This window comes from Procambarus clarkii, chromosome 2 (assembly GCF_040958095.1).
Source record: "Procambarus clarkii isolate CNS0578487 chromosome 2, FALCON_Pclarkii_2.0, whole genome shotgun sequence".
NCBI lineage: Eukaryota > Metazoa > Arthropoda > Malacostraca > Decapoda > Cambaridae > Procambarus > Procambarus clarkii.
In genome coordinates, this window is record NC_091151.1 from 20,496,741 (window position 1) to 20,522,201 (window position 25,461).

General features: G+C 48.4%; 1 protein-coding gene across 1 annotated transcript in view; it reads left to right on the forward strand.

Moving 5' to 3' along the window:
• LOC138365864 (beta-1,4-galactosyltransferase 3-like) overlaps window positions 1–25,461 on the forward strand; it is a 57,037-nt gene that overhangs the window by 4,900 nt on the left and 26,676 nt on the right. The window contains exons 3-4 of the mRNA XM_069326476.1: window positions 7,832–8,015; window positions 19,343–19,561. Of these exons, the coding sequence (XP_069182577.1) occupies window positions 7,832–8,015; window positions 19,343–19,561 (403 nt within the window). The remainder of the gene's footprint in view (window positions 1–7,831; window positions 8,016–19,342; window positions 19,562–25,461) is intronic.

Sequence of the window (25,461 nt, forward strand, 5' to 3'; positions counted from 1 at the left end):
ATTGGCACTGTGGAGAAATGCCCGACAGACCACTGGAACATTATCTAACACAGTGCACAGTTACAAACCCATTAAGATTTCAACTTAGATTCAACAGAGCAGAGGAAGTTGTTAAACGCATATGACAAAATCTTCCTGAAGCGACCATACGAATCATAACTACTCATACTCCGCCCAAGTAAAACAGAAACAAGCAACGTGGGCGAGCCAGGGGCTTAGGGCCCGCGCAGGAATATCCGTGAAAAAAATGGCCATTGCTTTGCATTTGTTGTTTATGCGTTCTGAGCATAAACTAAGGAACTGCTATGCGTTCCACTTCCCTGCTGATGATATCTAGGCATTTTTGTGCACGATTCATAGCGCCTTTGCCATTGATGATGACCACAAAGTCGTCTGCATAGTTAAGCAGTTTGGCTTTTGGTAACTTGAGCTTCATGAATTGTTCCATGAGACAGTTGAAGAGGAAGGGGCTTAGTATTCCTCCCTGCGGAGTCCCATTTTCCAGCCTCTTTGAGGAGGATGTTTTTCCTTGGAATTTGACTTTAGCTTCTCTGTTGATTATACTTTGGCAAATGCAAGAGCGTGTCCCTTGATTTTCTTATCCACAAGGCAGCACAGTGTAGCTGGAGCATTGGTCTAGCTCTAAGGCTTTTTCGAAGTCCAGAAAAATAAGGATTCCTGGTTTGTCATAGATTTGATCCAGGTGGGAGGTAAGGCATTCTGTGGTTTTTATGTCAGTAAAACCATTTTGGTGCAGTGGTTTGGCTTTCCATTCAAATCAATTAAGAGCCATTCTTTCTGCAGTTTTGGCCTGTTCATCCTAAAGGTTTCCAATGTCTTTTGTTGGCTTCGGTTCTTGGTGAATCAAGTAATTTATTATGAGCATTTAAGTCACCCGATATGATAGTTGGTTTTGTGACTGTTATTTCAGAGATTGCAGAGAGATCCATATCGTGTTCTCATTGGCTCCTGTGTACATTGAAGATGTATAGGATTGAATTCCTCATAGTGAGATTAACTCGAATAATTTCGACGTCCTCACCACAGTTAGGCAGGTCTCTGATTGCTGTGGCATTGATATGATTTCTTACTAGTATTGAAGTGCCTCTGGTGCCACCTTGTGCAATTGGGGAGTGGAAACCGTGATATCATGTGATATTGATACTTCTTTCAGTCCTTGTAAATGTTTCTGGAAGTAAAACAATATCAATGTTGTCCTTGAGAAGCACTGCTCTGAGTGTTTGTGTTTTGTTTTTGAATCCTTTGATATTCCAATGTATATTCATGAGTGTTGTTATTGGCCATTATTATGTTATAGTAGAGTCCACCAAGGACTCAAAACCATTGACTCGTTTGTAGTTTATTATGTGCTGATTTTCCCGACTGCTTGTGTCGTCTTGGTTAGAGTGGAGACTGCCACCGGGCGCTGAAACCATTCAGCTTCGTCACCTTCTTCGACTTCATCGACCATTACAGGTAGGGCTTGTAAACGTGTGGAAAAAACAAGTTCAATAGATTGTTTTTGGTCCTCTGTTAACATTTCCTTCTTTAAGTGAGGGTTGGTCTGTTCCAGTGCTTGGAATACTTTGTCAAGCATCTTGCTGAAGGTCTCTGTCAGGGAGGCAATAATCATTGGAACAGTAGACACTTGATATATCTTTGGCTCCTTTTCTTTTTCCTGGGTAGGTGAGGAGAATCTGGGTTGGGTCGTGGTGTCTTTGCTACATTCAGGTACTGGGGCATTAGAATATCAAGGGGGTCGTCATTTGTGCTTGGGATGTCTTGGAGGCAATAGCAGGTGTACTCATTTTGCTCCCCTGATCTGTTCGGTTGTTGTTGCCTTGTGGAGTATTGCTTTGGTTTCTCCAGTTAATCGAGGTCAGAATCAGGAGTTTTAGATTCAGCTACTCATAACAAAAGTTCCAAGCAGCACGGCTATGGTGAGCTCGTAGTGGACTTAACTGGCACAGGAGCGGGGCTGTGAGAGAGAGACAGGAGTTGTTGTTTAAGATTCGCTACTCAGAACAAAAAGTTCCAGTAGCACGGGCTATGGTGAGCCCGTGAGTGGAGGCTCTTTGGAGCCATTATCTGTATCAGTGGCTGATACTAGAGATGTGGCGATGGATGGGGGTCTTCATGATGGTTTTCAGCCTGGAGGGCTGGCTATACCAGTTATGGAGCTGGTGGGGTTAGTGTAGACCTCTAGGTTTTCCGTTTTTTCTTTGCCTGCGACTTTGGCTGAGCAGTGCTGTCGTTAGAGTTTGGTGACGTGGCCTCCATGAGGAAGTCTTGAACCGTGTAGGTGTCGTAAGACAGGAGAGAACATGTCGAATTTATACTGCTGGGAGGTCAGATGTATACAATTAGGTGACGAGTAAGGTGTAAAGGTAAGAGGCATGAGGAAATAACCTATACATAATAATATTAGTCACGTGTAGTGAGCATGGCGTCTTGGGCCGTAACGTCATCGTTGGCATCTTCACGTTCCGGTCTCGCTCTCACTCTTATGGTGGGTAGAGTTAATTGTTCCGCTATTGGAGTATTTATGGTGTGTTGTTCTACTTTTATTTGAAGGCTTCAAGAATCTGAAATCTTTCAATGGATTTTGTCTAATTTGCAAATGTTTTTATTCTGAATTTCTCTTGTTAGGGTGATGTCACGAGCCTCGTGAGCTTGGTCGACGTCGAAGTCACTCCTAATTGTTAAGTAAGTAAGTGGGCATCTATCAGTCTCAGGAGACTATGGAGTTGCGCTCTGGTTGTCGGTCTGGAGTGGCCTCTCCAGGGCGCAAATCCAGGGTAGGTTGATACGGTGGAGAAGCTGTTACCCATGCAGCAGGTCTCTCCTCTCCACGGCGCCGAAATCCTCCAATGGAAAGACAAACGCCAATACAGTTGGTTCCTGTGCCGTCGCAGGAACTGTCAGAACGAGCTTGAATAACGAGGTTGACTGTAATGCATGAAATTTCTGTAGCTTCTAATTGTTAGAAGCTCCAGAAATCACATGTGTTAGTCAAAACCAAAGAGATCCCAGGTTAGGTTAGGTTATAATAGATTTGGCTCCTATTCATGTTCTCCCCCTTTCTACTGTGGGTGAGCAGGGAAACGGGCCTTACCCTTATATCCTGTAAAGAGGCTCCCATTTTCCAGGATATCAGAGGGGGATCCGAAGGGAAATGTTGCCAAGCTGTGTGCTCCTTAAAGGGGGCCCTCCATCCATTGCCAAAGTTTGGTTATCTCCTCCCTGAAGATTCTTGATGCTGTAGGAATACACGTTGAAGGGAGCACCATCCTGGAGAGGGGAATCTGCTGTCGTCCGGTCCTCAAAAGGTCGCGCTTCTGTAGTGTAGAAAGTTTGTGTGCCTCTTCCGGTAGAATCCTCTCTGTTCGGGAAACACGACCAAATTATATAAAAATCCTTCTGGAGTTCGCTGTCAACACTCGTTATCCATTTTATTCGGATAACTAACGAATAGGCGAGAGATCTCTTTAAGGATGCTGGATGACAGGAAGTATGCAAGAGATAAGAATGCAGGTTAGAATCTTTTTAAACCATTTTAGTTTGGAGTCTCTTTCTCGTTCAAGTTATACACAGGTGTTCAGGAAGGGTAGCTCCTTGGGGATAGATTCGACTGTAAAACCCAAATCTGGGCGGAAACCACTAGCCCATGTGTGAAAAATATTGACCTCTACCTCACACACACTCCAATCGCTGTTCCTTTAATCTGTCGGTAAGCTATTGTCAGAACACAGGAGCGTGTCCTTTAGGTTACAGTCTAAGACATGGCGCAAGCACCGTCCCACTAGCACCCTCCCAGGGGAAACGTCTTACTCCGGCGTCTGGTAGGTCGTCTGCAATTTCTCCTTTTGTGTTCCTCAAAGAAAGCTGTTACTTAACGGGTTGCTGCCACTTGAGGGGTGCTTGGGTACAAGGCCGAGACATCTAGAGAGAAAAGGTTGGCTCCTTCCTGATATGGTTGGTTAAAGTCAGCAATTTTACGAAGAAAATATGTAGGGTCGTACAGTCTCTCAAGCAATAGTTTCAGTAGTGGAGAGAGGATCGCTGTGAGGGTTATATCTACCGGCCTCGTTGGAGCCCTCCAACCATTCAGATCCGGCCGTCCTACCAAGACCCTCTCGAGGGATGATAGTTTTTATGAACTCTCGCTAAGAAATATTGAGGAGGAAACATAGTAATGTGGATCATGAAGCTATCTCTTGATGCCGCTGAGAATATTCCTCCTCTTTTCCTGTTTTCAACTGGAACTGGACCGTCCACATAGTTGTTGTCCAGGAGGATAATAAGACTGTTGCTTCCGTTTGCCGCAGGTTGGAGCGTCACCTCTGGGTTTGCCGCAGGTTGCAGCGTCACCTCTGGGTTTGCCGCAGGTTGGAGCGTCACCTCTGGGTTTGCCGCAGGTTGGAGGGTCACCTCTAGGTTTGCCGCAGGTTGGAGCGTCACCTCTGGGTTTGCCGCAGGTTGGAGCGTCACCTCTGGGTTTGCCGCAGGTTGGAGCGTCACCTCTGGGTTTGCCGCAGGTTGGAGCGTCACCTCTGGGTTTGCCGCAGGTTGGAGCGTCACCTCTGGGTTTGCCGCAGGTTGAAGGGTCACCTCTGGGTTTGCCGCAGGTTGGAGCGTCACCTCCGGGTTTGCCGCAGGTTGCAGCGTCACCTCTGGGTTTGCCGCAGGTTGGAGCGTCACATCTGGGTTTGCCGCAGGTTGGCCACCTCTGGGTTTGCCGCAGGTTGGAGGGTCACCTCTGGGTTTGCCGCAGGTTGGAGCGTCACCTCTGGGTTTGCCGCAGGTTGGTCACCTCTAGGTTTGCCGCAGGCTGGAGGGTCACTTTTAGGTTTGCCGCAGGTTGGAGCGTCACCTCTGGGTTTGCCGCAGGTTGGAGCGTCACCTCTGGGTTTGCCGCAGGTTGAAGGGTCACCTCTGGGTTTGCCGCAGGTTGGAGCGTCACCTCCGGGTTTGCCGCAGGTTGGAGCGTCACCTCTGGGTTTGCCGCAGGTTGGAGCGTCACATCTGGGTTTGCCGCAGGTTGGCCACCTCTGGGTTTGCCGCAGGTTGGAGGGTCACCTCTGGGTTTGCCGCAGGTTGGAGCGTCACCTCTGGGTTTGCCGCAGGTTGGTCACCTCTAGGTTTGCCGCAGGCTGGAGGGTCACTTTTAGGTTTGCCGCAGGTTGGAGCGTCACCTCTGGGTTTGCCGCAGGTTGGAGCGTCACCTCTGGGTTTGCCGCAGGTTGAAGGGTCACCTCTGGGTTTGCCGCAGGTTGGAGCGTCACCTCCGGGTTTGCCGCAGGTTGGAGCGTCACCTCTGGGTTTGCCGCAGGTTGGAGCGTCACATCTGGGTTTGCCGCAGGTTGGCCACCTCTGGGTTTGCCGCAGGTTGGAGGGTCACCTCTGGGTTTGCCGCAGGTTGGAGCGTCACCTCTGGGTTTGCCGCAGGTTGGTCACCTCTAGGTTTGCCGCAGGCTGGAGGGTCACTTTTAGGTTTGCCGCAGGTTGGAGCGTCACCTCTGGGTTTGCCGCAGGTTGGAGCGTCACCTCTAGGTTTGCCGCAGGCTGGAGGGTCACTTTTAGGTTTGCCGCAGGTTGGAGCGTCACCTCTGGGTTTGTGTACAGTTGAGGTTCGGAGGTCTGTCACCTCCATTCCTGTTACAAGATTGGTCTCTTCTTGTGCTGTTGTTTTAATTGTGGCAGAAATGTCCATTCCACCAATTTCCACGTCCTTCCAGTCGACTGTTACCCTGAGTCCTGTAGTTCCTTGTGTCTCTACTGAAATCCTGTCTGCATGTCTTTCCTTCTACAGTGTGGTAGAAGGGCGGCCTCTGGTTGACATGTTGCCTGTTGTACTGTATTTTTTCTTTGACTTCTTGGAGGAACCCATTGTTCTCTGTCTGCATGTTCCCTGGTTCTTATCAAGCAACGAGCCCCAGATGTGCATGAATGATATTGTATTATTCATACAATACTTTTCGTGACGTTAGTTTATTTCAGAGGTGGCCAAACCACGGCTCGGGAGCCACATGCGACCATTTGACCTTTAATTAATATGCCGTTCGTGAGCAATTCTAGTGAATTCAAATATTCTAGAAATGTCGTCCTGAATCCAGAGCAAGAAACGTATGGCTATATAAACAGCTGGGATACTTAGGGAAGGGAGAATAGTATAAGTGCGGGCCTAGCTTGTACACTTCATATTAAATCTAGTTTTTAGTGTATTTGAAAACTTTGTGAAGGAAAATATCTTACAAATTGTAAGATACGAAAATAGGAAGAGGAAAACTCAAATTTTCAGCCATAGTCGGAGGAAGAGCTTGTTCTGTAATGAGGTTTGTGAAGGGGAAGCATCGTGCTGGCCTTACAAACCAACACCTGACGAAGCTAATTCGCTCTGACAATATATCAGCCAGATTTGGAACGACTTATATGCAAGATGAAGCCATAAAAGACCAATACTAGCAGTAAATAGCGTTTTAAATTGCTTGATATGTGTAGCATTGTATTTTTGTCAAAAAAAATTTAATTTTAATAATTAAATTTCTTACTTACAAAATTAATCTTAAAATATTTCAATTTTTTGCTCTACTTTTTTGTTAAATATTTGTCTCTCTGATTGCTGAAACTAACACAAATTAAGTTTAAAAACTGCCTGCATGAATATATATTAAGGCATTCAATATGCAGATTTTTAAATTTAAATATAATTTTTGTAAAAAAAACTGTATATAACAATAAAAACGTAAGTGTAAATTTTGTTGATGTCTGTGGCTCTCAAACATCTGAGCTTTATCATTTGTGGCTGAAAGAGTGAGCAAGTTGGACCACTCTCGGTTTATACAAGGCGTTCACTACATCACTCACACCTGACTGTCGACTCCGGCCACATGACTGGGACCACTCCATAATACCTAATTATATCTGGTACTACTTTATTACAAGTAGCTTCTTTTACCCAACAGCTTCTAGCTTCTACCACGGTAAGTATCGTGTCCAGGTTCTGAGAGGCAGGTGATAGGCCTGATGTTGCTGCCTGACAATATGTTGATCAATCCATCCACTGACTAGACTCCATGGTCCCTGGAAGACATACACTAACTCTTTTTCTTGTATTCCTAGACTAAATCCCTCCCATATTTCTACTTTTAAATCCCAGAACAATCAAATTCCTCTCTGTTCCTTTTGTTTTGTTGTAGTAATGAGCAGCTGTCCTGCTTACACGTTCCCACTAATGTTCTCATAGTTTTCGTTCAAGTTCTCATCCTGTAAAACAGGGAAATGGTCTGTCATATTAACCGCTGCCTTCCTGATTATTAGCTGGCACTCCTTTGCCATGGTTCTAGCTCCTCATTTATCGTCTACTCTCCGGGTATCCTGCTGGAGAGTAGACGTTCTATGTCTTAGATGTTTTTATTAGATGTTCTATTAGATGTTTTATCCTGCTCTGTAAGCCTGGTAACTTCTGGCCTAAAGTTCCAGTCTTGAGTTAAGGGCATGATGTGTGCCACTGCTGTTGACTCGCCAGTTGCTATTTATCCAGGTTGTCATACATATGTTTGAAATCATTAGAATCGACCAGAGTTCCGGAATTTAATAAACAAGTGCAGGAGTCATTAGTTTACGTGCTATTTTATATTCATATTCACATAATTTTGTTTTCATATTTTCTAAAGTCTGTTAGTTTATTGATTTTATTTCCCTAACTACTACTCTCATTTTCCTGTCAATGTATTCGTTCTACACAGACAAACCATCATGTTACAAGTAATGGTAATGTTCCCGTATTACGTTGACAATATATTTATGTATCACATCTCTGCTCTAACAGGGGCGGCACCCTTCAATCGCGCCAGTTTACTGAACGTGGGCTTCAAGGAGGCCCGCAAGGAGGGTCCGTGGGACTGCTACGCCTTTCACGACATTGATCTGCTGCCTGAAAATGACTTCCACCTCTATCACTGTTCACCTCAGCCAAGACACCTGGCTGTTGCTCTCTCAACATTCAATTATAGGTGAGAAAAGACACCAGCATTTGATGCTCGTGTCTTCTTGCGCTAATAGTCAAATGTTGACTGTTCGCATCAAATGTTAGACATGTGCTAATAGTCATATTTGTGTATTTATCTGGTAATATCAGAGGAAACATTATTAACTCAATAATGTATAACTTTTGGAAGGGAAGAATAAGACTCCACAGACGACTGTTAAATAATTTGAAGTCAAAACTGATGGGGATAATATTTAGTTCTCATTTCAAAGTTTTGTCGTTGCCACCACAACGGCAAAGTTTTGTCGTTGCCACCACAACGGCAAAGTTTTGTCGTTGCCACCACAACGGCAAAGTTTTGTTGTTGCCACCACAACGGCAAAGTTTTGTCGTTGCCACCACAACGGCAAAGTTTTGTTGTTGCCACCACAACGGCAAAGTTTTGTTGTTGCCACCACAACAGCAAAGTTTTTTCGTTGCCACCACAACGGCAAAGTTTTGTTGTTGCCACCACAACGGCAAAGTTTGTCGTTGCCACCACAACGGCAAAGTTTTCTTGTTGCCACCACAACGGCAAAGTTTTGTTGTTGCCACCACAACGGCAAAGTTTTGTTGTTGCCACCACAACGGCAAAGTTTTGTTGTTGCCACCACAACGGCAAAGTTTTGTCGTTGCCACCACAACGGCAAAGTTTTGTTGTTGCCACCACAACGGCAAAGTTTTGTCGTTGCCACCACAACGGCAAAGTTTTGTTGTTGCCACCACAACGGCAAAGTTTTGTTGTTGCCACCACAACGGCAAAGTTTTCGAACGGAAACAAGTAGAGTGCTGAGTACTTTGAGTGACTGTTTCAAGGTTACCGCTAATAGAGACGGAAGTGTGAGTATTATGAGATCATATGTGTAAAGGAGGACTAAAATAGCAAGTTCCTAAGAACTGATGCCATAGAAATATCTACAGAAGTAATGTAACGATGTTTTGTAGGCTTAAGACTCAACCCTGGCATGTCTGTTCAAATAATTAGGAAGACAGTTTTTGTGTAAGTTGAATAAATGAAGCGTTTTGGTGAAAAAGGAGCAGTACTAGATTTGAGACACATACTATAAACAAAAGCTAATTAGACTTTCGTAGAGCAGTGTAATTACAAAGGAAAATGTTTATTAACATTTTACAACAGTCTCCAGTGTTGAGGCAGTCTTTCATGTGTTGTAGTGTTATCTTCAAGGACATATTAAATGTAATTTTGATATTGATAAAAGATTTGTTCCAGAAAACAGGTAAAGAATATTTATATACGAATAAAATGTGAGTAAATAAGAGCATAAATAAATAGAGTAAATAAGAGTACATGCCATAAGAGTGAAGGTTTAGTGTGGGCTGCAAGGGAAGGATTACAATTGAAACGTAAGCAAGAGTGCAAATGTCATCAAGTAACATAAAAATAAACAGAACTAATAATATTGAAAGATCTGTGGTAGAATAAAAGGTAGAGATCTGGCGACAGAAGAGAAACTTGGAGACCTCATCAATTGAGGAAGAAAGTATAGGAAAATAATCAATAGCAACTCTAGATCTATCAGAGTATGATAGAAATTATTACATGGAGAAAATGTATAAAGATTTGTTATCACTAAGCACGATGGTTCAGTATAACTTTTCATAATACTTTTATAATAAATAATTTTATAATACCATATATTTTTATAATAATGTGGCTGAGGAGTTCATAACCCACAAATCTGAAAATCAAGAAACTACGACATTTCGGGTTGTACAGGACGAAAGTCATTCTCCGACTTGAAAATGGTCCAGGATGGACAGAAACGTCGAAGTTTTATAATTTTCACCCCCTCCCCATCTGGCTCGTTGGCGCCGTGAGGGGGCTTGGTGGACGGCTGCCGGAGTGTGATGCTCCGTGGGGCAGCCCTCTGTCCTTTTGTGGCCTTGCGCTCCTGCTGCTCTCTTCTTTAATTGTGCCGGATCGCTTTTCCTTTTCCTTATGTTTCGTTTTTCTCCCCCTCTTCTCCTATCTGCTTGTCGTTTCCTGCCGACCTTTTGCTTGTTTTGGTTATTCCTTTGGACTTCTTCTATTTTGACGCCCGGGTGCTTGAGGAGGCATACTCTTGCACCCGTAGAACTGTACTACCCAACATCTCGACTGAGGGGAACCTTTTATTGTCAATCCCCCTTTCGTCGCTGAACCCGATCTCGACAGACTTACGGTTCTTAAGGTGGCATTTGTGGGGCGTATACTCGCGATGCACCCCTAGGGGCCCCCGGCATGATCAGCGATAGCTTCCTGTTAGGTGTCCTGCCTCTAATTGTGGCTCCATGGTGGGTATGGGGGCACATTCATCTGTATGTCGTTGAATGTGTCTGTTGTACCCTCTCAGGCTCGTGGGGTAGGTGACCAAGCCCCCAAGTCGGCCTGTATTGGAAGACCGGACTCTGTAGTCCCTGCTGCGTTGGGCCCCGACCTTGCTCCTCCTTTGACCCTCCTGACTTCTTCCCCCAGCTCCCCTCCCTCCTCTGTGGTTGGGTCGAGCCTCAAGCCCCCAGTGGTGACCACTTCGTCCCCTGGTGCGGCTAAGTCTCTCGTTGTGACTACTGCGACTTTTAACCCCTCTCTCTCTCTGGGGGTTTTCAACGCCGTCCGCGCCACGGCCGCACTCGCTCGATTCCTTCTCGTACTGATGCGTATCAGGCCTTGTTTGGTCCCGCTTCATGGGCCAAATACTTTGATCTCCTCCCTCTTGATTCTGCGCCTCCTGATGATTTCTCCCTCCATCGGCATCTTGTTGATTCTGTGGATGCCTCTGTTACCTTCAACCCCACTCGTCTTGGTACACGTGTCGTTGCTGCTGCTCCTTCTCAGGATGCAGCGTCCCGCTTGGCTGCCTTATCGTGCCTTGGCGAGATCCCTGTTCGGGTCTCAAACAACGCTCGGTTGAATGCCAGTGTTGGCACTATTCTCCTCCCGCCCCATGTTGCGACCGTTGTTCGGAATCTGCAGGACTGCCACAATGATATTCGGCATATCCTTGATGCCCAAAACCATTCTGTCCTCCAGGTAGACTCGTTTACTCGTCCCCCTCGTGGTCGTCGCCGTCAACCCCTTCGTGTTGTGAAGATCACCTTTGATGGTAGGACCCTTCCATCCTCTGTCATTCTTGAAGGTGCTAGGTGCTCTGTCCAGGTGTACATTTCTTTTCCTAGGCTTTGTAACAAGTGCTGGAGGTTTGGGCATGGTGCCCTCTGCTGCTCTGGGACTGTCTCTCTCTGTCCTTTGTGTGGGGGCGAAGGTCACTCTAAGTCGGAGTGCACTTCTCCCCAGGCTCGCTGCATCAACTGCAGTGAGGCCCACCCTACCTTCTCCTGTGCCTGTATCCATTACAAGCGTGAGGCAGCCGTCCTCAACTTGAAGCACCAGGAGCGTTTATCTTTTCCTGAGGCGAGGTGCCAGATTTGCCGGCTCCCGCCTTATGCTAATATCTCTTATGCTCGCGTGTTGCGCTCTTCCTCTCCTCGTCCTTCCCACCTTCCTCAGGCCCACAACCGTTTCTGGGCCTTGGACCCTGATACGCCCACTGCCCCTCCTCTGTTCCTTTGAGTTCTGTCTCGAAGGGTCCCCCTCCTGGTTCTCTGTCTGGGGTTCCCCTTCTTTCTGCCCGGTCTGTCATGTCTCCTGTGTCTTCTTCCTCGTCTCCTTCCGCTCCTCCTTGCCATCCTTCTCCTCCATCTATTGGCTCTCCCCGCCGCCTGTCAGTGCGGGCTGATGTCCATCGCTTTCCTACCGGCCGTCGTGTGTGCTCTCGTTCAGCTTCTGTTGAGACACTGGAATCCGTTGCCCAGTACGTAGTTGCTGGGACACCTGTCTCTTTAAGTCAGAAGCTTAAGCCTGGCTCCTCTCATTCCTCCTCCCCGGCGGGTAAGCAGGATTCGCTTTCTTCCTCGGCCCCTACTTCTGACTCTATCGCCCTTTCCCCTTCCATTTCGGTGGTTGCGCCCCCTGTTCCTACTATGGAGGTTTCTTTGGCCCCCGCTTCCCTCTCGGTTGCTGCCCTTGCTGAGGTGCGCTCCCCTCTTTCTACTCCCCCTCTTTCTGCTGGTGTCTTTGTCTGCTCCTCTCGGTTGCCTCCTCCTCCGGACCCCGCCTGTCCACCTCTGGTCTGTTCTCCCGCTTCCTTTTCTCTGTCTTTGCTCAGTTTACCCATGCCCCCTAACCCTGACTTTGCTGAACCTGATCCCGACTTTGATCTTCTTTAACGTGCTATGTTGCTCTTTCACCTTTGTTTCTTCCTTGTTCTCTGTTGTTGTCCTTTCTCTTCTCGTCGATGTCTATTCTTCAATGGAACGTTCGGGGTTATTATGCCAATTTCCTTGAACTCCAACTTCTGATTTCGCGGTTTTCGATCCTTTGTGTCTGTCTCAAGGAGCCGATGCTTGGTGCTCGTCCTGGTCGTTTTCGAGGCTATTCCTTTCTCTCTCCCCCCCCCCCCCAGCTGTTGCTGGGGCTCCTAACTTCTGCTCTCTTGATTCGCCCTGATGTTCCCTTTGTCTCCTTACTTTTTCCTTCGTCTCTCCATTGTTCTGCTGTTCGTATCTTTGTGGGGAAATGGTGCACTGTTTGTTCCATTAATCTTCCCCCGAGTGTCCCGCTTTCTCTTCCTGATCTAAAACACTTACTGGACTTCTTACCGGAGCCTGTGCTCCTGCTGGGTGATTTCAATTGTCGTCATTCCCTTTGGGGTGATGTTCTGGCGAACACCCGCGGTCGCCTTCTTGAGACGTTTATCGTCTCTTCTTCACTGTCTCTTCTGAATTCTGGTGAGCCCACGCATTTGGACTCTCGGACTCGCACCCTTTCCTGTCTTGATCTTTCTCTTTGCTCGTCTTCTCTTTACTTAGATTTCACGTGGCAGGTTCTTGTTGACCTCCATGGCAGTGACCATTTCCCCATCCTTGTTTCCTTTTTCTCTTTTCGCCCTCCCCTCTCCTTCCCTAGGTGGCAGTTTGCGAAAGCGGACTGGAACCTCTTTACCCTCAGTGCAACTCTCTCTGACCTCTCCCTTCTGCTACTCCCTCGCTCTCTCCTTTTTCATGACACTGTCTTCGACGCTGCCCTCCGCTCTATTCCTCGCTCTTCCTCTCGGGGTCCACGGAAATGCGTTCCCTGGTGGAATGCAGACTGTGCTCGGGCTGTCCGCTATAAGCGTGCAGCCTGGAAGAGACACCGCCGTCGCCAGATGGCCAATTCTTTTCTTTTCTTTCGGAAGGCGAGTGTGGTGGCCCATAAGGCCATCCGTACAACTAAACGTGAATGTTGGGCATCTTATGTCTCCACCATTACGTCCAAAAGTCCTCTGTCACAGATCAGGAAGCGTATCCGCAAGATAGCGGTGAAGTTCGTTCCCGATGTTTCACCGGTCCTTCACCTACATGGTACTCTTTTTGCAGACCCGTTGCAGGTCACTACCGAACTGGGTTCCCACTTTTCTTCTGTAGACCTAGTCTTCATCTTCCTCAATCTTTCCTTCTTCGTAAACCTGTACTTGAGTCTCGTCCTTTCGATTTCTGCACTCATCTTCGACTTCCCTACAACGATCCCTTCTTTCTCTCTCTCAACTTCGTTCTGCCCAGGCCCTCTGCGGATCTACGGCGGCATGTCGGAAAATCCGACAGCATTTAATATATCATACAGGCAGATAACTGCTGTATTGTATAAACAAGTTACCCATAGAAAATGTAACTTGTAGTGGAATTACCGTCTATAGAAAACGGGATATCATCACCACACACTATTATATATTCACCACCTATTATGGTGGGAATTATTCTTAAATACATTAGTCTTTGGACTTTACCATAATAAAAACATCTCATATAAATTAACTTAATTATCAGAATTAAAGTAGAGTAAACGTGGCCCTTCTATCACTTTCTGTCATCTGGACAATGTAAGCCAGGCGTCAGGGTGAGGGAGGGGCAGCCATTGTTTATACTGAGACCAGAGGCGCAGGGAGCAATTCGGCTCCTGTTAATTTTACTTGGACGAAGTGTTATGGAAACCAAAGGTGTACCATTATCACACGCTGTCAACAAATTCAAGTTAAGTGTTCTACCGAAACCCATTTATCTATCATTAGTGGCCATTAATGTCATTGGGTAGGGTTTGCCGGTTAGAGCACGAGATCGCCTCATACTAAAGGTAATTAAGCCAGGTCTTCATTGTTCCATGTACAGTGTTTTCTCTGATATACCTGTCATATATAGGATTCTGGCTTTACAGCTAGCGCCCTTTTGACAGGTCAAGACGAGGAAGCATGCTTTGTGCATCAATTACCAGGGTGATGGAAGCTACCTCAAAGAGGGAAAATGTGGTGTCTACATCCTGGTTATACCTGGTGGACTAAGGCCTGTTGTACAATAAGATAAGGAACCTCTTCAATGTTCAATATGTGTAGTTAATACTGTAGTTTGATTGGCTGCATATATATAAATTTAATTAATATAAACCCCCCTAATGTGTAGAGGATCGATTTGTGAGATTATGAGATTATTGCAGAAATACAGTCCACTTATCATTATACAAATTGCTATCGAAGTATATAAATTAACGTAAATATAAATTCATATAAATTAAATAAATATGAATCTCATAGGTCGGTTCCCACACGGCAGGCTCCGATGGTATTCATTATGAGATGCTTCCCCATCTCCCTCCGTGCACGTCTCAGTATTTACCGAGTCTGTATAATCGGATCTGGGAGTCGTCATCAGTCCCTGAGGACTGGCGCGATGCCGTTGTCCTCCCTGTTCGCAAACCAGGGTCTCTGGGAACATCACCTAAGGACTTTCGCCCTATTGCTCTTACAAGTTGTCTGCAAACTCTTTGAACGTATGGTTAACGTTCGTCTGATATGGTTCCTGGAACACCATCACCTCCTCTCCCCTTCTCAATTTGGTTTTAGCAAGTGCTGCAGTACGACAGATGTCCTGGTGAACTTGGAGGTATATTCGTACTGCTTTTGCTGCGAAGACCTCCGTTGTTGCCGTCCTTTTTGACCTGGAAAAGGCTTACACCACCACCTGGCACTTTCATATTTTATCCCAGCTTCCTTCATTTGGCCTTCGTAGTCATCTCCCTCTCTTTCTCCACAGCTTACTCTCGTCGTTCCTTTCGGGTGCAGCTTGGTACCACTCTCTCTGCCTCTTTTCAGCAGTACGAAGGTGTGCCCCAGGGTAGTGTTCTGAGCACTACTCTTTTTCTGGTTGCCCTCAATGGTCTTCTTTCCTCTCTTCCTTCAGGCGTCTTCTCCGCTCTCTATGTCGATGATCTCACCCTTTGCTGTCAGGGTGATTATGACACTCGTTTGTCTTAGCCTCCCCATATCTCTTACCTCCGTGTTGAATTCTCTAAGGCCCCTACCCTCCTACGGGTATTGTCCCATACTTCTTGGGGAGCGGATAGGCGCACTCTCCTTGCTTTACATTCCTCTCTCGTCCTGTCTAAGCTCGATTATGGTTACCCTGCTTACTCGTCTGCTTCTCCTTCTACTCTTCGCCGTCTTGATGCTTTGCACCATACTGGGTTGCGCCTCAGTTCTGGTGCCTTTCGTTCGACTCCCGTCCTCGGCTTGTATGTTGACACTGGCTTCCTGTTTCTCCAGGAACGCCGTGATCGCTACTGTCTTCGCTATCTTGCGCGGTCCTTGCAACATCCCTCCTCTCGCCTCTGTCGTGCTTAAACTTTTACCCCTCCTGCGGTTCCTGTTCCTCTTCACCACCTCCCTCTTTCTGTCTGGTTATCTCGCTTACAGGCTTCTCTTTCCGTTCGTATTTCTAATGTTTTTCCTCATGTTGTTCCTTCTTTGCCCCCGTGGAGAGTCCCCCCTTCCGCAGTTTTGTACATCCTTGACCCGCATCACTAAAGCTTTTACCCCTCCTGCGGTTTTAAAACGCCTTTTCCTTGAGCACTTTGCTTCTCACTCCCGCTCCGTTTCTGTCTTCACCGATGGGTCTAAGTCTGCAGACGGTGTTGGCTACTCTTGTTTTTTCTGATCGCGCTTATATGTGTCGCTTACCTCCGGAGACTAGCATCTTCACAGCGGAGCTTTATGCTATTCTCTATGCTCTTCGTCTCCTGCTTTCTCGTGATCAGCCTTCCTTTGTAGTTGTTGTTGACTCTCGTAGTGCCCTCATGGCTCTCGGGTTCTTTAATCCGTTTCATCCAGCAGTTGTCGAGATCCAACAATGACTGATTCTTGTTCACAGTAAATTTAAGTCGGTTGAGTTTAGTTGGGTTCCCAGCCATATTGGTGTCTCTTTAAATGAGCGTGCGGATGCTGCCGTCAAGGAAGCTGTCCGCTCTAGTCCCATCTCTCGTAAAGGCATTCCATATTCCGACTTTTATCCGGTTATCCATTCCTCCATCCTTACCCGTTGGCAGGCTTGTTGGTCGTCTGTTACTGGTAACAAACTACATACTCTTAAATGTTGTGTTTCCTCGTAGCCGTCCTCCTACCACCGTAACTGGCGATGGTAAACGGCTCTGGCGAGGTTGCGTATTGGCCATACTCACTTAACCCATGGTCACTTAATGGAGCGCCGCCCTGCTCCTTATTGTCCTAATTGCATTGTCCCTCTTACGGTCGTGCATATCCTTCTTGAATGTCCTGGATGTTCTGAATGTTCTGAATATCCTGAATGTTCCAGGACGAGCGTGTGTCTTGCTTTCCGACCGCCCCTCGCGGTCACGTGTCCCTCAATAGAATTCTTGGTGACTCGGATACTTTTGATATCGTTCGCCTTATGCGTTTTTGTTCTCGTATTGGCATCCTGGGTGATATTTAGTGCCATCTGACTATTCCGCACATTTGATGGTGCTACATAGCCTTCCCGGTTTGGTGCCTTCTTTTGATAATTACTTACTTTATCTTTATAATTTTCAGATGTGGGGGTTGATTATACATAACTTATATTCTCTCCCACAAAACCAAATTTGCCACAGCAATAACTATTCTCCAGGTTTCCCTCCAACACATAACTGCACTAAATGAAACGACGCTCTCACTCTTCAAGTGGACACCACAGTGCCCCGACGCTCTCACTCCCCAAGTGGACACCACAGTGCCCCGACGCTCTCACTCCCCCAAGTGGATACCACAGTGCCCCGACACTCTCACTCCCCAAGTGGACACCACAGTGCCCCGACGCTCTCACTCCCCCAAGTGGACACCACAGTGCCCCGACACTCACTCCCCAAGTGGACACCACACTGCCCCGACGTTCTCACTCCCCCAAGTGGACACCACAGTGCCCCGACGCTCTCACTCTCCAAGTGGACACCACAGTGCCCCGACGCTCTCACTCCCCCAAGTGGATACCACAGTGCCCCGACACTCTCACTCCCCAAGTGGACACCACAGTGCCCCGACACTCTCACTCCCCAAGTGGACACCACAGTGCCCCGATGCTCTCACTCCCCAAGTGGACACCACAGTGCCCCGACGCTCTCACTCCCCCAAGTGGACACCACAGTGCCCCGACACTCACTCCCCAAGTGGACACCACACTGCCCCGACGTTCTCACTCCCCCAAGTGGACACCACAGTGCCCCGACGCTCTCACTCTCCAAGTGGACACCACAGTGCCCCGACGCTCTCACTCCCCCAAGTGGATACCACAGTGCCCCGACACTCTCACTCCCCAAGTGGACACCACAGTGCCCCGACACTCTCACTCCCCAAGTGGACACCACAGTGCCCCGACGCTCTCACTCCCCAAGTGGACACCACAGTGCCTCGACGCTCTCACTCTCCAAGTGGACACCACAGTGCCCCGACGCTCTCACTCCCCAAGTGGACACCACAGTGCCCCGACGCTCTCACTCTCCAAGTGGACACCACAGTGCCCCGACGCTCTCACTCCCCCAAGTGGACACCACAGTGCCCCGACGCTCTCACTCCCCCAAGTGGACACCACAGTGCCCCGACGCTCTCACTCTCCAAGTGGACACCACAGTGCCCCGACGCTCTCACTCCCCAAGTGGACACCACAGTGCCCCGACACTCTCACTCCCCAAGTGGACACCACAGTGCCCGACGCTCTCACTCCCCAAGTGGACACCACAGTGCCCCGACGCTCTCACTCTCCAAGTGGACACCACAGTGCCCCGACACTCACTCCCCCAAGTGGACACCACAGTGCCCCGACGCTCTCCCTCCCCCCAAGAGGACACCACAGTGCCCCGACGCTCTCACTCCCCCAAGTGGACACCACAGTGCCCCGACGCTCTCCCTCCCCCCAAGAGGACACCACAGTGCCCCGACGCTCTCCCTCCCCCCAAGAGGACACCACAGTGCCCCGACGTTCTCACTCTCCAAGTGAACACCACAGTGCCCCGACGCTCTCACTCTCCAAGTGGACACCACAGTGCCCCGACGCTCTCACTCTCCAAGTGGACACCACAGCGCCCCGACGCTCTCACTCCCCCAAGTGGACACCACAGTGCCCCGACGCTCTCACTCCCTCAAGTGGACACCACAGTGCCCCGACACTCTCACTCCCCCAAGTGGACACCACAGTGCCCCGACGCTCTCACTCCCCAAGTGGACACCACAGTGCCCCGACGCTCACTCCCCCAAGTGGACACCACAGTGCCCCGACACTCTCACTCCCCAAGTGGACACCACAGTGCCCCAACACTCACTCCCCCAAGTGGACATCATAGGGCCCCGACACTCACTCCCCAAGTGGACACCACAGTGCCCCGACACTCTCACTCCCCCAAGTGGACACCACAGTGCCCCGACGCTCTCACTCCCCCCAAGTGGACACCATAGTGCCCCGACACTCTCACTCCCCAAGTGGACACCACAGTGCCCCGACACTCACTCCCCCAAGTGGACACCACAGTGCCCCGACGCTCTTACTCTCCAAGTGGACACCACAGTGCCACGACACTCTCACTCCCCAAGTGGACACCATAGTGCCCAGACGCTCTCACTCCCCAAGTGGACATCATAGGGCCCCGACACTCACTCCCCAAGTGGACACCACAGTGCCCCGACACTCTCACTCCCCCAAGTGGACACCACAGTGCCCCGACACTCACTCCCCAAGTGGACATCACAGTGCCACGACACTCCCCAAGTGGACACCACAGTGCCCCGACGCTCTTACTCTCCAAGTGGACACCACAGTGCCACGACGCTCTCACTCCCCAAGTGGACACCACAGTGCCCCGACGCTCTCACTCCCCAAGTGGGCATCTCAGTGCCCCGACGCTCTCACTCCCCAAGTGGACATCACAGTGCCCCAAAATGTCAGCTCACTCTATTTCTCCCACAGGAATCCCTACCATAGCTATTTCGGAGGTGGTTGTCTCATGATGGAGAGCCACATATTAAAGGTGAATGGCTGGAGCAACATGTACTGGGGATGGGGAGGTGAGGACGATGATATGTTGAATAGAATTACGTCTTCAGATATGACGGTGTGGAGATACCCGAACCCTTACGTCAGATACAAGATGATTCAACACAGACCTGCAGCTCCCAGTCAAGAGAGGTAAGAGAGAGGCCGTTGTTCAGGTGGCTCCAAATATCAGTGAGTGCCATTTTCTGTCCTAATGTGGTCGATTGTAGTTATTTATATGTAGTTAAGGTTTAGGGTGAGAGCTTTTCTTGTTAGTGTGTGCTGGTAGTTTGATTGTATTCACGTATTGTTAAGGGGAGGTGGTTTGGTGGTATATTTTCTTGTTAGAGACGGGGCGGTAATTTGGTTATTATTGGTAAGGGCTGTTCGATTTGGGAATTGTAGTGAGAATGGCGGTCGTTTGAGTGTGGCCATGTTTTGTGAGAGAGGGATAGTCTGTTGGTTCCATTCGTGACTTCTTAATGAGGAAATATAAATTGGGTGTTGTCTTATTTAATCCAAAAGGGGGAGGTAGTTTGGTTAGTTTTTGTCTTTGTAGTAAGGTGTTAGGGTTAGGATGAGCTGGTCTTGTTAGTGATGAGTGGTAGTTCGGTTGCAGTTTAGTCTTGGTAGTAAGGGGGTGGTGTTTATTTAATGGTTCACTCTTGTTAACGACAGGTGGTGGTGTGTGTGTGGGGGGGGGGGGTCTTGTTATCCTAGTGAGGGGTGGTGGTGGTCTGGGTGTGGTCTTGTTATCTTAGTGAGGGGTGGTGGTGGTCTGGGTGTGGTCTTGTTATCTTAGTGAGGGGTGGTGGTGGTCTGGGTGTGGTCTTGTTATCTTAGTGAGGAGTGGTGGTCTTGTTATCTTAGTGAGGGGTGGTGGTCTGGGTGTGGTCTTGTTATCTTAGTGAGGGGTGGTGGTGGTCTGGGTGTGGTCTTGTTATCTTAGTGAGGGGTGGTCTGGGTGTGGTCTTGTTATCTTAGTGAGGGGTGGTGGTGGTCTGGGTGTGGTCTTGTCGTCTTAGTGAGGGGTGATGGTCTGGGTGTGGTCTTGTTATCTTAGTGAGGGGTGGTGGTCTGAGTGTGGTCTTGTCGTCTTAGTGAGGGGTGGTGGTGGTCTGGGTGTGGTCTTGTTATCCTAGTGAGGGCTGGTGATGGTCTGGGTGTGGTTTTGTTATCTTAGTGAGGGGTGGTGGTCTGGGTGTGGTCTTGTTATCTTAGTGAGGGGTGGTGGTCTGTGCGTGGTCTTGTTATCTTAGTGAGGGGTGGTGGTGGTCTGGGTGTGGTCTTGTTATCTTAGTGAGGGGTGGTGGTCTTGTTATCTTAGTGAGGGATGGTGGTGGTCTGGGTGTGGTCTTGTCGTCTTAGTGAGGGGTGATGGTCTGGGTGTGGTCTTGTTATCCTAGTGAGGGGTGATGATGGTCTGGGTGTGGTCTTGTTATCCTAGTGAGGGGTGGTGATGGTCTGGGTGTGGTCTTGTTATCTTAGTGAGGGACGGTCTTTTGTGTGTGGTCGTATGTATCTCCTTCTGGGAGATCATTTACGTATATCAGAAACAGCATAGGTCCAAGTACTGATCCCTGTGAGACTCCACTGGTGACTCCCCGCCACTCCGAGACCTCACCCCTCACAGTGACTCGCTGTGTCCTGTTGCTTAGGTAATCTCTTATCCAGTGGAGTACCTTCCCTTTCACTCCTGCCTGCATCTCCAGTTTGTGCACTAGTCTCTTATGTGGTATTGTGTCAAAAGCTTTCTTGCACTCCAGAAATATGCAGTCAGCCCAGCCCTCTCTTTCTTGCCTGATTTTTGTTGTCTGGTCATAGAACTCAATTAATTCTGTTAGTCACGATTTGCCATCTCTGAACCCATGCTGATGTTGTGTTACAAAGTTCTTCCGCTCCAATTGTTCCACTAGCTTTTTTCGCACAATCTTTTCCATCATCTTGCATGGAATGCAAGTTAGAGACACTGACCTGTAGTTCAGTGCCTCCTGCCTATCACCCTTCTTGTATATTGTGACTACATTGGCCGTCTTCCAAATTTTTGGCAGTTCATCTGTTACCAGCGATTTGTTGTATACCATGGAGAGTGGTAGGCACAGAGATTCTGGTCCTTCCTTTAGAATCCATTGTGAGATTCCATCCTCCATCATTCCATTCCATCTATAGCCTTTGTCACGTCCAAATCTAGCAGATGCTTCCTCACCTCCTCATTGGTAATCACAAACTCCTCTAGTGGTGTCTGGCTTGATATTCCCTCCCTTATCTCTGGGACTTCTCCTTGCTCTGAGGTGAAGACTTCCTGGAATTTTGTATTGAGTTCCTCGCACACTTCCTTGTCGTTTGTAGTGAATCTTTCAGCACCTATCCTCAGTTTCATTACCTGTTCCTTCACTGTTGTTTTCCTCCTGATGTGGCAATGCAGCAGTTTGGGTTGAGTCTTTGTCTTGCTCGCTATGTCATTTTCATATTGCCTCTCTACCTCTCTTTTCACTCTGACGTATTCATTCCTGGAGCTCTGGTATCTTTCTCTGCTCTCTAGTGTTCTGTTGTTTGTATAGTTTCTCCACTCCCTTTTACTTAGCTGCTTTGCTAGCTTGCAACTTTGATTAAACCATGGTTTTCTCATCTCCATTTAATTTTTTTCCTTTTGGACTTGGACGAACTTGACTGCTGCCTCCTTATACTTCTGTGTGATGTAGTCCATCATGTCTTGAACCTCAAGCAGTTTCGCTCTCCATGCTTCCTCACCTCCATGTGGTTCCCTGTTTCCCAGTCTATCCTTCCATATTTAAAGTCCCCCCGTTATGAGAAGATGGGATCGATTTCTACAGGCAGCAGCGGCTGCTCTCTCAATGATAATGTTAACTGCCATGTTGTTTCTGTTATACTCTTGCCTGGGTCTTCTTTCATTTGGTGGTGGGTTATGTATCACTGTTACTACTACTCTTGGTCCTCCCATTGTCATGGTGCCTATGATGAAGTCTCTGAACCCTTCGCAGCCCTGAATAACCATCTCCTCGAAACTCCATTCCTTTCTCATCAGTAGAGCCACTCCTCCGCCTCCCCTTGATTCCCTCTCTTTCCTTATTACAGTGTAGTCCTGGGGAAACACCGCATTCGTTATGATTCCTGAGAGTTTTGTTTCTGTGAGTTCAATTACATCTAGGTTTACTTCTTGTGTTGTTTCCCTAAGTTCACTAGCCTTGTTTGTAATCCCATCTATGTTCGAGTACATGACCTTAAAGCTGATTCTCTTCTGTCCATTCTCAGTTTCTGTGGATTCCACTGGAGTTGGGGGACAAGGGATATCTGGGATGGGTGAGCCTAGGAAGGAGGACCTGGGGGGTCTGGGGTGTGAGAGGGCTGTGAGGATCTGGAACAGGAGGGCTAGGGGGGTCTGACGTGATGCGGTTGAGGGGGTCCGGGGTTGGGGGTGATTTGGGGCATGGTATGGGGGAGCTATCCTAGGGTGGGTTGACAGGGAGGTCAGGGGTTGGGGAGGGAAGCCTGGGGAGGAGGGGCCAGGAGGGAGGGGGGTAGGGCAGGGAGGAGAGCTTGGGGTGGGGAAACTGGGCAGGGTACAGGCTGGAGAAACAGGGAAGGGCATGGGGTGTAGGAACAGTGAGGATCTGGGGTAGGGGTTGGGGAAGAAAAAGGGCATGGGGAGAACATGGGGTGTCTGGGATCAGGGAACATGGGGGCATGGTCTGAAGAGGGACTTTACTGTCTGGGGAGGTACAGTTGATTGGTGGGGGAAGGCTGAGAGGTTGGTTGGTGGGAGGCTTCTGTTACAGTCCCCTCCCCCCTGGGTGTGCTGGCCTGCTGGTGGGGGGATTCCCACTCCCCTCTGAGGTTCCTGGAGATACTGAGCTGAGTCCTGTGGCTCCCATATCCCCACCCCTTTCTCAGCGTCTCTCCCTTGCTTTTGCAGCCTTCCTTCTCTCTTCCCTCGTCATGTCCCTTTGCAGAAAGCCGTCCTCGTATCCCCCTAACCTCACATGTCTATATTCGTACTGCTTTTGCTGCGAAGACCTCCATTGTTGCCATCCTTTTTCATCTGGAAAAGGCTTACGACACTACATGGCGGTATCATATTCTATCCCAGCTTCATTCTTTTGACCTTCGTGGTCATCTCCCTCTCTTTCTCCGCAGCTTCCTCTCTCGTCGTTCCTTCCGGGTGTGCCTTGGTACCACTCTCTCGGCCTCTTTTCAGCAATACGAAGGTGTGCCCCAGGGTAGTGTTCTGAGCACTACTCTTTTTCTGGTTGCCCTCAATGGTCTTCTTTCCTCTCTTCCTCCAGGCGTCTTCTCCGCTCTTTATGTCGATGATCTTGCCCTTTGCTGTCAGGGTGATGATTCGCCTCTCTTTCAACGCCGGCTTCAACTTGCGATTGATGCCGTGTCGTCTTGGGCCACCGATCATGGCTTCAAGTTCTCTTCTACTAAGACTTGTGCCATGACTTTTACTCGGAAACGGGTCGTTCTTCGTCCCTCTTTGTCACTTTATGGTCATCCCCTTGAGTACAAAGATTCCGCGAAGCTTTTGGGGTCATTCTTTGACACTCATTTGTCTTGGTCTCCCCATATCTCTTACCTCCGTGTTGAGTGCTCCAAGGCCCTTACCCTCTTTTGAGTATTGTCCCATACTTCTTGGGGGGCAGATAGGCGCACTCTCCTTGCTTTACATTGCTTTCTCGTCCTGTCTAAGCTCGATTATGGTTGCCCTGCTTACTCGTCTGCTTCTTCTTCTACTCTTTGCCGTCTTGATGCTTTGCACCATACTGGGTTGCGCCTCAGTTCTGGTGCCTTTTGTTTGACTCCTGTCCTCAGCTTGTATGTTGGCACTGGCTTCCTGTCCCTCTCGCCTCTGTCATGCTTTAACATTTACCCCTTCTGCGGTTCCTCTATCTCTTCACCACCTCCCTCTTTCTGTCCGGTTCTCTCACTTACAGGATTCTCTTTCCGTTCGTATTTCTAATATTTCTCCTCGTGTTGTTCCTTCTTTGCCCCCTTCCGCAGTTTTGTACATCCTTGACCCGCATCACTAAAGCTTTTACCCCTCCTACAGTTCTAAAATGCCTTTTCCTAGAGCACTTTTCTTCTCACTTCCGCTCCGTTTCTGTCTTCACCGATGGGTCTAAGTCTGCGGACGGTGTTGGCTACTCTGTTGTTTTTCATGATTGTACTTATGTGTGTCGCTTACCTCCGGAGACTAGCATCTTCACAGCAGAGCTTTATGGTATTCTCTATGCTATTCGTCTCCTGCTTTTTCGTTGTCAATCTTCCTTTGTAATTGTTGCTGACTCTCGTGGTGCCCTCATGGCTCTCGGGTCCTTTAATCCGGTTCATCCAGTAGTTGTCGAGATCCAGCATTGGCTGTTTCTTGTTCACAGTAAATTAAAGTCGGTTGAGTTTTGTTGGGTTCCCAGCCATATTGGTGTGTACTCACCTAATTGTACTCACCTAATTGTGCTTGCGGGGGTTGAGCTTTGGCTCTTTGGTCCCGCCTCTCAACTGTCAATCAACTGGTGTACAGATTCCTGAGCCTACTGGGCTCTATCATATCTACATTTGAAACTGTGTATGGAGTCAGCCTCCACCACATCACTTCCTAGTGCATTCCATTTATTAACTACTCTGACACTGAAAAAATTCTTTCTAACGTCTCTGTGGCTCATCTGGGTACTAAGTTTCCACCTGTGTCCCCTTGTTCGTGTCCCACCCGAGCTGAAGAGTTTGTCTTTGTCCACCCTGTCAATTCCCCTGAGAATTTTGTAGGTGGTTATCATGTCTCCCCTTACTCTTCTGTTTTCCAGGGATGTGAGGTTCAGCTCCTTTAGCCTTTCCTCGTAGCTCAATCCTCTCAGTTCCGGGACGAGCCTGGTGGCATACCGCTGAATCTTCTCTAACTTTGTCTTGTGTTTAACTAGGTATGGACTCCAGGCTGGAGCTGCATTCTCCAGGATTGGTCTTACATAAGTGGTATACAGGGTTCTGAAAGATTCCTTACACAAGTTTCTGAAGGCAGTTCTTATGTTGGCCAGTCTAGC